The 15,251-nt window shown below is 41.4% G+C and overlaps 1 protein-coding gene across 7 annotated transcripts in view; it reads left to right on the forward strand.

Annotated features, from left to right (window-relative positions):
- LOC144753804 (uncharacterized) overlaps nucleotides 1-15,251 on the forward strand; it is a 2,685,544-nt gene that overhangs the window by 1,190,726 nt on the left and 1,479,567 nt on the right. For all 7 annotated transcript variants that reach the window (XR_013594537.1, XR_013594539.1, XM_078641375.1 and 4 more), the window contains one exon: nucleotides 8,145-10,309. Coding sequence is in view for 5 of the 7 variants with exons in the window: in XM_078641375.1 (XP_078497501.1) it covers nucleotides 8,145-10,309 (2,165 nt within the window). In the remaining 2 variants the exon portion in view is untranslated. The remainder of the gene's footprint in view (nucleotides 1-8,144; nucleotides 10,310-15,251) is intronic.

Genomic DNA, 15,251 nt, shown 5'->3' on the forward strand with positions numbered 1-15,251 from the left:
TGAGATGTCATCAGTGATGTCATCAGTGATGTCACTGACCATGTCATGAATGATGTAATATGTGACATCATCAGCAGTGGATTGCGGGTGCGCGATATATAGTTAGTACAACTAACTATATATGGAATTTCAATGGTTTTGTGTGAGTAAAATAAGGTTTTTTAAATGCTAATTCCTAACTATATATGGTCTATAACCTATGGTTTTTTCAGTGAATATATATATACATACATATATAAACATATATATTCTGCATATCTATATAAATACAAATATAAATGCATGCATACATATACATATATGCATACATACGCATGTTATTTACATGAAAGTTTTAAAAACACTAATAAAAGCAAAGCTAAAAAGCCACCTCATTACAAACAGAATGGCTTTAACTTAAACGAGGGCGAGATCTATTGCATTTTCAATGCTTGTTTACTTTGGTTCCATCAAGAAGGCATTCAGATGTGTCACACATTTGCCATAAATTCTGAATGTTAGCACTCTAGTTGCTCATTAGATCACTGTAGTAAAGTTACTGTTCACCAGGGAAGTCTGCTGCTGGTATTCAAAGTGCATGTTTCAGTCTGCATGTCAGAATTCTTTTAATGAAATGGAAGAGGATTTGAGAAGTCACTAAAAATGTGCCCTAATTTTTCTTTCTGCAGCACTAATCATACTTTCTATGGCAAAATTAACCCCCCTCATTTTGTTCCTTTTTTAAATTAAATGTTTTCAGACTTACCACTTCATTCTAATCAAGATGGCTTCTAGTGTGCCACACTTTTGTCATAAGTAAGACTGTTAGCGCTCTAGTTGTTCTTTAGAACACGCTGGGACATTCTGTCATTGGGCTATACTTGGGCTACATCTGGGTGATATTTGGGCTACATTTGGGCTCTTTTGTCTCTGGTGGCTATCTTGGGAGACTGCATGTCAGAAGTTTTTAATGAAATAGAAGAGGATTTGAGAAGTCACTCAAAATGTGCCCTAATTTTTCTTTCTGCAGCACTAATCATACTTTCTATGGCAAAATATACCCCCTCATTTTGTTCCTTTTTAAATTAAATGTTTTAAGAGTTACCACTTTATTCCAATCAAGATGGCTTCAGACGTGCCATACCTTTGTAATAAGTAGGACTGTTAGCGCTCTAGTTGTTCTTTAGAACACTCTAGGAGGCTGCAGTAGAACACAAAGGAATCAACTGGCAGTCTCTGTCCTTGTTGGATGTACATGTTTTACTGAGAATGTCAGACTTCATTCTCACATGACTGAGAAAGATAATGTGAATTTACAGAAAATATACTTTCAGTTTAGCTTATAGATCCCCTTCCAAACCACTGTGGGAAAAGCATGAGATAATAGTTTTCTTTCTAACATGATTCATGATATCCCAGCAGAAGGCTTTTTCACATGGTAAAATCACCTTAGAACACACCACAATTCCTAAAATGAGTATGGTACCATCAACAAATGATTTATAATGTAACTAAAGTCCTAAAACCTTCTATTAACTACAATGCTTTTTAATGAGGTGCTATTATGTATATAGGTCCCAAGATGGCTGCCAACACTTCTTGGATGAAGTGCTGACAGCCAATCAGATCTTATGCGTACCCCGCAATTTTTTCCCCCCCAATTTTTTTTGGGGGCCTGGGGGGTCCTTGTGGGACGCCCTGAGCAGGCCTAGGGGGTCAGGGTGCTTCTATCCTGCCCCCTTTTTGAGTTCTACACATTTGTTTTTCTGCTTTCCTGTGCCTCAGTCTACCAAGGTACAAGATGGCTGCCAACAATTTCTGTTTTGGAGTGTTGACAGACATTGGCAGCCAATCAGAAAGCAGCTCGTACTCGCGAAGGTACAGAGTACAGTAAGCTTATATATATATATATGTGTTTTTAAGTTAATTTTCATAAAAACTACTGGAGCAATTTTCACCAAATATAGAAAAGGCACTAATACGTACCAGTCCCTACCATTTTGCCAAGTTTGGTGTAATTCCGTTCAGCGGTTCGGGATGTAGCCATGTCTAATCGTCCTATGGAAATTAACATGGGGAAAACACATTTTGGGACCCCCCTTTTTTCTCGGCCCCCGCTTCACGAATCCCCCCAAAACTTTAAGGGAAGGAGCGGAGCGTAACGGGCCATCTTCTTTGAGAAATTCGCTGAGATTCATCAACCGGCGCCAAAGTTATTCCCAATAGAATGTTGTGGATTTCCTATGGCGACCGCCAGTAGGTAATATATTTATTTACACACACACACACACATACATATATATTTTGCATGTGAACAAGGGCTCTTGAAGCCCGAAACGCGTATTGCCCTCCTGTTTTTACCAGCTGCATTAAAGTGAAGAGCCTGTGAATTACGTGGTCCGTCTCCTACTTTGCCTCGCCGGTCCTGGGTGGATCAGGAAGTGGCGTTTGTGGAGTTCTTTGCACATATATATATATATATATATATATATATATATATATATATATATATATATATATATATATATATATATATATATTCCATATCGCCAAACGTTCCAAACGTAGCGTAAATGCAATCTGATCCAGCGATAATCACCACTCCATCAAACCATTCGATAGTAGTTCATTATTTTCAATTTATTTCCAGCATGACAAACAGTACATGGAACCAACCCAACGCGTGGTCACGGGTGAATTGTGTTCTCAAATCAAACAAATAAATAAAGTTTCGAATACCACTTCCTGATGTGAACATAAACAAAAGACTAGAGTTCAAATCGTATACATGGCGGCCATTTTAAAACGGTATCTCGATAGCAAACCAAGGTCTTTTGGATGTAATATATCATTTAAGCATGCTATAGTAAATAATAATAAAAAGCACATTGAAAATATCCTAAATCATTGCGCATTGTGGCATACATTACCTAGCCAAACAAAACCAAAAAAATTATTATGTAATAAAGTCCCAGTGTAATAATCTCCACAATGTATCTCAATCACTAGTAACAATGTCCTTATAATTTATCAGTTCTTTAGTCCCCAGTGGGAATATAGCTTTGCTTGCATATTCATTCTTCTTCTAACAGAAATTGCCTGTATGGAAAGATAGAATAGAATCAATAAGTCTTGGCGCTTGCAAAAGCTGAAATGGCCTTAAAGATTTGAACTGTAAAGTGCATAACACAAACAAAGTATAAAGTGATAAAAACTATTGTGACGTTACATAACTAATGTGATGTTAAAAAAACATGTGATGTTAAACAACAAGAGAAACACAGACAGGAGACTGAGAAAATAACTATACATTCCTGAAACGTTTAAAATCTTATTAACACCAAGTGGTAGTTTACTCTCTCAGATGCCATTTTAATTCCTCCTCAGAGTTCAGCCCCCCCCGGAATGCAGGTGTCTAAGTCAAGAATGTACTTACTTTCTAGTTGCCGCAACCTTCGTATTCTGTCTCCCCCTCTTTTCATGGGGGGTATCTTGTCAATCACAAAAAACTTTAAGAGATTGCGGTTACTTCGATGTAGTTCTTCGAAGTGTCGGGCTACCGGCGAATTTTGGTCTTTATTTTCAATTGCCCGCATGTGCTCCAGAATACGTTTTTTTGCAGGGAACATAGTACTCCCTACGTATTTTTTGGAGCAAGGACAGACAAGAATGTACACCACATACTCGTAAAGGCAGGTTAGATGTTGTTTGATCATTTTTTCTCTCTCTTCTATTGGGTAATAGACTGTTTTAACATTATTGCTGAATTTACATGCTTTGCATGTCATGCATGTAAAGAAGCTCTGTACATCAGTTGTCTTTCTCGGCTTTGTATTAATTTCATTCTTGCTCAGTCTATCTTTTAGAGAGTCTGCTTTCCGATATGTAATGCTAGGATTGCAACCCACTACATCAATTAGTGTGGATTCAGTTCTCAGTACATTCCAATGTTTCTTAAGGCTACTCTGGACCTGCCAGGATTTCGCATGGTATGTTGAGATGAACCTGACCACCTCCTGCACCTCACTCTTCTCACTTTCTTTAGGGACCAGTAAGGTTTCATGGCTGATTTTACTTGCCTTCACGCGTTGGGTTGGTTCCATGTACTGTTTGTCATGCTGGAAATAAATTGAAAATAATGAACTACTATCGAATGGTTTGATGGAGTGGTGATTATCGCTGGATCAGAGTGCATTTACGCTACGTTTGGAGCATTTGGTGATATGGAGTACATTTGGCAGGGAACCCTCTGACCCTGCATTGCACCGCAGTCTATGTGTCCCGGTCCCATTGGAGGAAGTGAAACGGATATATATATTTATATATATATATATATTCTTCAAACCCTCTTTTGCCAAGAAGAATGGAGGCACACTCACGGTTGAACCGTGAACAAGGTGTCGGAGGACACCGAATCGCGTTGGTTGTGCGATGACCCGTGTGGATTTCAAATAAAAGAAAATTAATGTGCAAGTGCCCGTGAGTGTGCCTCCACAAATACAAATGACAAATAAGTTTAGTGATCTATATATGTCTTCTGGATTTTCTAAGGATTATTGCCTTCTATCCAGGCTATGAAAAAGGGGAGAACAAAACCTATCTTTTAGAAAAATCACTTTATATTTTTCATTAAACACCAAAGTTAACATTAAAAATCAACACCAAAATAAAGAAATAAGGGCATACATTCATTTAGTGTCCCCAATTACTACACAAATCCTCACAAGTTAAATATATAGTCTAATAAGTTTTTAAAAAAACCCAGAAAACATCCTTTCATGTAACCACCTAAGGAAAGTTAGCAGCACAATATCACCTCCATCTGTGTGGCTTACCCAGTATCAAATTAAGTCATGCCCAAAGTATCATCCATCTGACCGCGGTGTCTACTGTCAACCTTCAAGGAGTATTTATACAAGTAGTTAGCCAATCATAGGCAAGAAAAACATGTCATTAAAGGCACCACCTTTGAAGCTCCAATCACTTTTGTCGTAACAATATGGAAAACCAATTCGATCCTTTCTAACAAAAATCATAATTTAACCCACATTCAGTCTCTGGTCCAGGTAAAATGCACCAAGCAAAAATGAGAAGTGTGTTGTCTACAAGAAAGACATTGAGCCAATCGCTACAAGAAAAATAATGAACCAATCATCAATGTTCTACAGCCATTCCTAGGTAAAGAAAAGAGGCAGTCTATTTACATACATATGGTTCCCTCTATGGTCCACTCGATGTATCGCCCAACAGGATTGCTCATAAGGAAGAACCATTCAAAATACATAAGAAAAGCAGTGAACCAATCACCAATGCTCTACAGCCATTCCTGGGTAAAGTTAAGAGGCCGTCTATTTACATAAATATTGTTCCCTCTCTGCCCCCCCCCGATGTATCACCCAATAGGATTGCTCATAAGGAAGAACCATTCAACCTACACAAGAAAAGCAGTGAACCAATCACCAATGTTCTACAGCTATTCCTAGGTGAAGAAACGAGGCAATCTCTTTACATACATATGCAGCCACATGCATCAAGCTAAAAACCGGTCGCAAACTGGCAGATTATCAGAATCTGCCCCTTTGCGAGCGGTATTTTTGCATTTGGGATGCATCACCCCAAATGCAAAAATCGCAATTTAAGGAATCTCTAAAATGAGATTCCTTAAATGCAATGCATCAAAGTCAAAAGATTACCGAGTTTGCTAATAGGAGTAGCAAATTACCATGAAGTTCAACTTCATGGTAATTTGCAAAAACTTTGAAAAATTCACTTTTGTGCATTTTTTTAAGTTTCATGTTGCGCACACACATGCCCTAAGGGCATGTGTGTGTGCAACATATGTGCACAGATCAATTTCAGGGGTGCCACACGGTGTCCTTTGGACACCCGTGCCCCCTTGAAATTGCATTCTCAATTTGCGATTCGCTAATTGCGATTCGCAAATTGAGAATGTCTTCCCATTCATTCCTATGGGCCTCTGGGCCCATAGGAATGAATGGGGTGGTATTCCTTAATTGCGACTCGCAATTTGCAAGTCGCAATTAAGGAATATTAAGAAATCGCAATTTTTTTCAGCGATTTCTTCATGCATAGCCTTTTGCTATTCCTTATTAGCAAATCCTTATTTTTCGCTAATAAGGAATCGAAAATGGCATTGTTGATGCATGTGGGCCATGGTTCCCTCTCTGGTCCACTTGATGTATCGCCCAATCAGATTGCTCATAAGGAAAAAACATTCAAAATACACAACTTTCCCGTCAATCCAATGCACCAATAAAAATTGAGAAATATGTTGTCTACGAGAAAGACATTAAGCCAATCACTACGAGAGAGACAGTGAACCAACCCCCAATATTCTACAGGTATTCCTAGGTAAAGAAAAGAGGCAGTCTATTTACTTACATAAGGTTCGCTCTCTACTTCCCTTGATGTATCGCCCAATCAGATCCCTCCTAAGGAAAAAAAAAAAACATTCTAAATGCACAAGTGTCCCTCAATGAAAACATGTAAATTGAAATAACTGGACAAGTTGGTCATTGCGCATCCATACTCCAATTACATTCAAGCAAGTTAATCTTATTCAAAAATGATATGCGATCCAACCAACCTCAGGATACTGATGCAAGGGTACAATCATGTGCATACATACTTTCCTCTGAATCGCGCAGACTTTCCCAATCAATTCCATCGAGTGGAATGGTGGTCTTACCGTCACTTCCTTTCCAGTGCGTCTCAGGGTGAATTTTATTGCAGGAGTACGTTACTCACCGTAACAATCATACCTCCAGTTCCTGTGCAAATGTAAAGAAAAAACAAATCCAACCAATCATTAAGTTTCCAAAATAAGATAAAGACCTTCAAAAAAGCACAAAGTGGTTAAAAAAATTCAAAATTCCCAAGGTTGAAAATTAGGTTTACAGATCATTCCAAACTGAGAGTATCAACAATATATACACAACACTAATTGATTGGCATATTCCAGAGGAATCACCTCAGTCGGAGTTAACTTATTGAGATGTGGTGCAGCATAATTAAACGCTCTACCCCACTACTAAACATATACTAATCAATATGCTAATATGTTAATCTATGTGTTAAGATGTGGCAACATAATGGTATAATTAGACCTCTCTCATATAATCGAAGTATAATAAATTAATTACTTATGCGAGAGCTGAAACCAGGATGGAAATTTCTAACAAGGGGTGGGTGATAAACTCTGCTCCACCAGAGGACTTCGTGAAGTTTTGCCACTCAGCTTGGAGCACAGAGTTCGACAAAAACTCCGCCAACGCCCTGCCCTCAGTCACTGTTCTTACAGCTGTGGTGCTCTGAGATGCAGTCATCCGTATTGCTTGTTGCAACATTTAGCCTCCACGGGTGCATGTAACTAATCAGATAGTGGTGTAAAAGCGTAGTGCGTTTGGACTGAGCAAAGAACTTGTTTATCGGATTGGTGTAGGGGGGTTACTATTAATCGTTAATTGGTTTTATTGCCTAAACGACTATATCGTCACATGCTGCGAATTGCTTTTAATCTGTATGTCATGCTATTTTTCATGTACATTAATTGTAAACAAAGTTAGTTAAATATAACCAGAGCGTGTTGTTATACAATAGCTAAGCTATATATGCGTTCTCATTGGATTTCTTTTGAAAATTGATTCTACAATGGAACTATGGGGCATTAAGCAGTGTTTTCTCAAGTCAGTGTAGCTGTACTGTGATAATAATACGGGTTTTGATTTCTCCTTTGCATTTATAAATGTATGCATATACTCCACATGTATTTATTTATTTTCCATACGTGGCATAAATGTCTACATTACAGTTCAAATATATTGTACAACTAAATGCCAATTCTGCATACAACAAAAATAACAAGTCAGCCCCGCTTGGCTTTGTCCGTGAGCTTGTCCAAATAATGATTAAGTTGACACATAGAGGTATATTGATTATGTTCTGTAAATTGTGATTAAGCATCAACACATTCTTAAATGAAAGTTTAACTGACTTTAGCTGTTAATATGGCACACCCTGCAGAAGTTAACTAAACATTCAGTCACTGAAGTAATATTACATTTCTTGCTTACTAGTTTGCAGGTCTTCATTGTTTCTAATGCGATTTTCTTAAAGGCTTTCGTTTTTTTTCCTTTCTGGTGCAGAAGCTGCCAAAACATCGCCTATGACAGACGACGAATTCTTGAAAACTTTGCAATCCAAGAGAATAAATTCTACGGTCATATTACAGTTAGAGCCTGAACAGCCATCACTAATGAACAGTGGAGAGAATTTAATGGAGCTTTCTTCCAATGATTATCATCCAGTAGTCCAGGTTAATTTCAATGAGGAAGTAAACCTTCTTGGAGGAGTAAATGATTCGTTTCCTAAAAGTATGCCGGATTATGAGAAACCGGTCATGTTTACGGCAAGGAAATTGGAAAAAAATGGACTGTCCAGATCCAGTGACTCATCTGTGAAAGACCAAGCTGGTGGGCCCTTAGTCTTGTCAAAGACTTTTAACCTGCGCTGGGCTGACAAAAATGATCTGAAGAAACTGTCTTTTTTGTGGAGTTTACTGTCTTCAGATGTTCAAAAGACACCCTCTAGTGCAACAGAACAGAACAGCAGAAGTCTATTGCATGAAACTTCGTCAACCCCACAAACAACAACAGAATATCTAGATAAAGTACAACATTCCCTCCCGGCTGGAATCCAGGGTGGCGAAAGAATGAGAATTGTAATAAACACAAGGTCCAAAAAAATAATCTCACCCCTTGAAGGGAACATCATTGAAAAAGGCAATTGGAATGCCTGGCAAGGAACAGTAGCCGAATGTGTCGGAAAGCAGTGCCAAATTCAAAATTTGCAAAGTCAAACAGAAAAAGGGAAAAACAAAGCTATATTGAAAAGGAGGCGAAGAAATGTTCCTATTGCACTTGTTACATTGATACTGAATAACAATGATGAATCTCCTTTTCACAATGTAGACAATAATAACACTGAGGATAACGGGGATGTGTTTTCTTATTTAACCTTAGTGAGCAGTAGCACAGTACTCCTTTTCACAATACCAGCAAGCACTCCTGGCATGAGTTCTTCACACCCTTCTGTGGTGCCCAGACTGAGTGCCAACAGCACCACCCCTAGCACCATTGCCCCTAGAGCGGTCCTGTCGCAGGGAAGGACACTGCCCCTACAGTTTTCACCGCAAACCAGTTGTAAACCAAACCCTGCAACACCAGCTGAGGAACTAGTTCAGAGACCAGGGGTACAAGTTCAGATACCTGGGGAACAAATTCAGAGACCTGGGGAACAAGTTCAGAGACCCAGGGAACAAGTTCAGAGACCTGGGGAAGAAATTCAGAGACCTGGGGAAGAAATTCAGAGACCTGGGGAAGAAATTCAGAGACCTGGGGAACAAGTTCAGAGACCTGGGGAACACATTCTGAGACCTGGGGAAGAAATTCAGAGACCGCAGGAAGAAGTTCAGAAACCTGGGGAACAAGTTCAGAAACCTGGGGAACAAATTCAGAGACCTCTGGAACAATTTCAGAAACCTGGGGAACAAGTTCAGAAACCTGGGGAACAAGTTCAGAAACCTGGGGAACAAGTTCAGAGACCTGGGGAACAAATTCAGAGACCTGGGGAACAAGTTCAGAAACCTAGGGAACAAGTTCAAAGACCTGGGGAACAAGTTCAGAGATCGGGGGAACAAGTTCAAAGACCTGGGGAACACGTTCAAAGACCTGGAGAACAAGTTCTGAGACCCGGAGAAGCCAGTGTCACTCTTATTCAGTCTATTATTCTGGTCACAAACATCAGTGCCAATCTTAATGAATCCAGCGCGGACATGCAAAACCAAAGTTTTTCTGAGACAGAGTGGAACAAGATGATATTAAATAAATTGCTTCAGGGTAACAATGAACATTTTCTTGCAAATACTAAAGTTATAGAAAATACAAGACCATTTGGAGTTGCAGACGATAGCATTCCATCAGGTTTAAATATGGCGAACAGAACAGGTCGCAAACTTAGGCCAGATATGAATGTAACAGAAACAAGCGAGGAAAGGGACGGTTCTTTGTTTGAAATGCAGCTGAACGCGCAGCTAGAATCTCTCATTCCGAATAAAGAAGTGCGGGCCTTAATTTGCCATGTCATTCGAATCCTTAAAATGGAGTGTTTAAAGCCAAACTTGAGAGCGGCTTGTGAAAATCTAGTTTCCAAAACTGGCTTATTGATGAAGTTATTCAGTGAAAGAGAAACTGGAGCATGGGACTCATCATGGCGAATGTACATTAATGAAAGTTCTGCAGACACCAGAAAGGTAATTATAGATTTAAATACTTTAATAAACGCATGCCGACTTTTTGATAGTTTCTCATAAAATGCCATGCTCACATTTGTTATACATGCTGGGATTTCAGTCGAACTATCTTTCTATAATTAAAATAGCAATGCAGAATTAATATTCATATTTTCTTGTAAAAAATTACTGCCCTGGAAATAAGCTACTGTTCCTTTAAGGCAACCATCTCTCTAACACCCTGAAAACCCTGCAACACCTCAGTCCCTGAGCTGTAATTTCTGCTCAGCCTCAATATGAGTGCTCCAGGTGGGTATGCAGATGGGCATGCAGTATTTATCACAACAGACAAAATCCAACACGCTATTATGTTTATAGTTTAGCAGGTAAAATAAGTAGCCCCTATTCTGAGTTCCCCCCAATAACAAGGAATAACCTGGATGATGGTGCTTACACTCCCAAATAATTACTGGATATGATAAGCTCTCCATTACTTCTAATTCTGGTTCGTGCTCAAACAGATTTCCTCATGGATCAGAAAACGCCAGCCACGTTAACGGTCCCTATGTTTACTTTTTCGGGCACACATGATGGGCATTCCTACGTTGTTCAGCAGGGATTCGGGAGTGGGGAAAATACACGGTGCATGCAGTAAAGATAATGTTTTCATTTAACACAAACATTTGTTATATTCCTGTAATTCTTCAAAAGTGCGGCATCATATACTATAGTCTTATAGCCTGCCGGAGCGGAGTATACCAGCTATTAAAGTCCTGCTCTGGCATGAAAGGGAGAGGGACTTTAATGCCAGTATAGCCCAGCTATGGAGGGCCAACAAACTGTTAGAACATTTTGCAGCTAGAGGACAGAATGTTTTAAAAATAAAACAAAGGACTTACGGAGCCCGAGGGGAATGAAAATCCCCTTGGCTCGATGAGGCCTTTGTTCAGCTCTGAACCACAACATTGGAATGTTGCAGCTCCTGGCTTCTACTGGCCATTAGAAGCCCAGAGCACTCCAGTTTTTTCAATGGAGCTCCCAACATTCCATTGTTGTAAAAAGTCGCAGTGACCAGCACTTTCACTTATCTTACAGACAAGCTCACCTTCTCTGGTGGGTCTCAGCACACTTGCAGTCAGGCCTCCATCAAACTGCACATTAAGAAGTGTTAAAACAATTGAAATCACAGCAACTTGTGTTTCTCGTCTATGTACCCAGGATCTGAAGCAACAATCATCAGTACCGCTACTGTAGGAAAGAGTTAAAGATTCACCTCTTGAAAGAACACTATGTCACAATGCATTAACCGCACACAACTTACCTACGTCCCCTATCACTTGTAGACTTTATGGTTGTCTGTGACCCTGTACAACACTCCTCTGCATTTGTATAGGTTCACAGGATAGAAATACCATGCACCTACAAACATGACCTTTGGGTCTGAGCCTGAGAAAAATGTTATATTGAGTTTAGGATACATTATATTGCTCAGATTTAGTGTCACTGTTGTTCCTTACTTCCAGTTGGTGAGTATGTTTTAAATATTTCCCCAGTGGCAGTCTTACCTTCACATGCCTAGTGTAGGAAAGTAGGATTTGCTTTCATAGTTACCACAACTTTTTGCTGGTGTCCCTATGTTTTTCTGACTAGTCTGACTGAGAGCCTGCTAATCAATATCCCAGTCTCTGTGTTTCCTCCTTAAATTGGACCATGCTGAGTACTTAGGTACCCACCAGATTGGCTTCTGGTTTACGCCTATCAGTTCCTAGTATATGGTACTAAGGTACCCAGGGCATAGGTACACCAGGGGTCCCCCATGGGCTGAAGCATGTATTATGCCACCCATGGGAGACCACTCAAATTCTGCCTACATGCTTGCCATTGCAGCCTGTGTTAGCTAGTGCTAGCACCACTTACGACAGATACATATTTTCTTATATCTGAGGTCACTGCACGTAGTCACCTCTAAAGCAGGCCTTTCAATCCTGAAGGCAGGGTGCTTGAAGTATAAGTGTGAGGGTGCCCCTGCATGAGCCGGACACCCCTACAATTCCCAGAGTCCATCCTCCGATTGTTGTAGGTGCATCAGCCTTTAGGATACATGGGGTGGGAATGTGTCATTACGGGATGGCTAATTTTAAACTGGCTATAACGAACCCTGGCATATTTGGTATCTAACCCCAACACCGTTTGGAGGTATGATTCAATGCACTGTGGGACTCCTCCAGGAAGCCCTCCGTGCTCTCGGTCCCAATCTTCCAGACCCAGATAGCAAGCTATAGCTGCTGCTGACCAGAGACACGATTCTGCCCTCCTGCTGCTCAGCCAAGCTCAAGAAAGTGAAGGTAGGAAAATAGGTTTTCTGTCACAGGAAGGTGGGACCAACTCCCAGAGAGGACTTAGTGCCAGGGTGGGGGCACTTGCCAGCACCACTAGACTGCTTTGAAGGGCCCATTTGGTGCCCTCTTTGCATACTCCAGTTGGAACCAGTTCAGGGAGCCTTTGGCTCCCGTTCTGGTGTGAAACTGGACAAACGTCATGGGAGTATCCTCCCCACTGTCCAGCCCCTTCTCTGGGAGTGACCCTTGAACCGTGCCAACCCTTTTTTTAGGGTACTTAAGGGCTTACCTGTGGGTGGTTCTTTAGATTCGTCGTGGGACAAGATTCAGATCTGAAACCACTTCATCTTTAACCGTCTGGGAACTTTGGACTTCATTGGACTTCGCTTTGGAGAGCAAGACTACACGGGGAACACTCCTGCTGCACCTGGTCTCGTCTTTCTGCTAGTCTTCTGTGTCATCCGTGCCTCTGCTCCTTTCAGGTTCTTTTCCAGGCCTGTGGGCATCCAAGAGACCCGAAGGAATCTCCTTTGTGGTGAAAGAGTCACTACCCTACATCTGCACTCACCGCAACTAAGCTGACCGGTCTACTGTTCCTGACATCCTATAAATGCCAAAAGGCTCAGCAACACAAGTGGTGGTTCTGCAATCCCTCGAGGTCTGCACTGTCTTCTCAGAAAGTTTGAAGTCATTATCTCTTGTCTGAACCACTGGAGCAGTACCCCTGTGCACCGAGTTGACTCGCCATTGCCAAGGCTTGTTGACTCTCTTCACCAGAGATCTTTAGGCTCCAAGAAGCTCCAGTCTTTAGCATCTCTTGCTACCAAGATCTTTGACCTCACTGCATCCGCTACACCTTGGGCCTGCATTGTTGGTGAGCTGCTCGAGGTCCTATCGCAACTGCCAAAAGCCTGTGGGTCCTCTTAAGAGTCTTCTTTTGCTCCTGTGGGTTCTCCTGCTTGCTCGGGGATCACTCTGACTTACTTGCACATTGATAGTCCCTTGGGCTATGCTGGTTCCGACACTGCACCATTTTCGTCTGCAATGTTTGATGTCGCTGCCAAGTCTTGTTGGTGCTTCTGTCAGACACTGACCCCCTGGTGCTTGACATGCGATGTGGGACAGTTCATGAACGGCTCCTGGTCTTCTACAGTGTCGCCTGGTCCGCAGAGCTACAGCGCCATGGTCACGTCAACTCACCTGCATCTCCCGACATTGGTGGGCATTCGTCTTCCATGCCTCCTGATCACTCCTGAGTGGCAGAGACTCTGCCCCTCTGCCTGAATCCAACCTTGGGTTCCACAGGACTCTTTCACCTTCTTCACCAGTGGCACCTTTACTGAAGTCTTCCATTGTGGTCTACGACAGTTTCTGACGTCACTTGGCACCTATGCATCTGGCTTCCCTGGTGTAGGTATCCTGGTTCCTAGGGTATCCATGGGTGGGGTGACTCTCCAACCTCCCATCTTCCACGGGCCATCTTCAGGGTCCTCTGGAAAGGGTTATTCTTCTTGGAAACTGCAACCGCGACTTCCCTATGGACCTGTATTGAGCACACCATCGTGTTTCCAGTCTGCAGATGGTCTCATGGGGTTCCGGGGTACTTCACTTGGATGGGTCCTCGGCTCTTCTAATTCTTCTGGGTCCAGTCTTGCCTTAGGTCGTGGTCCGCATTCCACTTTCTTAGTATATGGTTTGGTCTCCCCCTGGACACCAATGTGTATTTGTGCTACTTGCCTGTTCTGTTGTTGAAATATTGTGTGTCTTGTGATTATGTCTCAGGATAGCAGATATTGCAATGTGTTAGTGAGTGTTTAGAATAAGTATATATTTTTATAAGTACACTGTGTTGTTCTTTTTCACTTAACCTACATATATGATTAGTACTGGTAAAACAAGCTGCTTCCCACTCCTTCTGGACTGAGCCTGAAGGCTGTTCTCCACAGCTTCCACTTAGAGAGCTTTCTATGGTTGTCTAAGACCACTAAAATCATCATACAGGTTTTCTGGATTAGTGCAGGGTGCTTCACTTAAATTAGTGGGCATGGTGCCATATACTAAGCCAGCCTCCTACATTGGTGTGCAGCGATTGGGATTCAAGCCTGCTTTGCTTTACTAGCTAATCAAGGAGTGGATTAATTTAAAAACCATCCGTAGCATTCGGCACATATAATAATTATTTAGACAAGTAAGTTCAACTTAACTTTTACATTTGGTTGTTAACCCCTTGCATACTCATGGCGGAACGGTTCCGTCATCAGCGTCGGTGCTCCGGTGCTGATGACGGAACATTTCCGTCATGAGCCAATACGGTTTTAAACCCTTCAGCACTGCAGCGAAATTCGCGCAGCGCTGAAGGGGTTAAGGGTCTAGCACAACCCTTTCTCCAATCTTAATAAGTTTTGTTTCTACTAGGGTAGGTAGGTGCAACATCACACTACACCTAGACATCATGTCATTACGTATGGAACCCAATGGTACCCAGTCCTCTAGATAAGGTGGTCTCAAGTTTCAGGAACTGAGGACCCTGTGTACCTCTAGAAAGTTGAAGCCCGGTAGTAAACCCACCACTAAGCATCTCTTTGAGCTGCTTATTCTAGATGATCACCAGAATCCTGATAGGT

The sequence above is a fragment of the Lissotriton helveticus genome, chromosome 5_1, assembly GCF_964261635.1.
Source record: "Lissotriton helveticus chromosome 5_1, aLisHel1.1, whole genome shotgun sequence".
NCBI classification, from domain to species: Eukaryota; Metazoa; Chordata; class Amphibia; order Caudata; family Salamandridae; genus Lissotriton; species Lissotriton helveticus.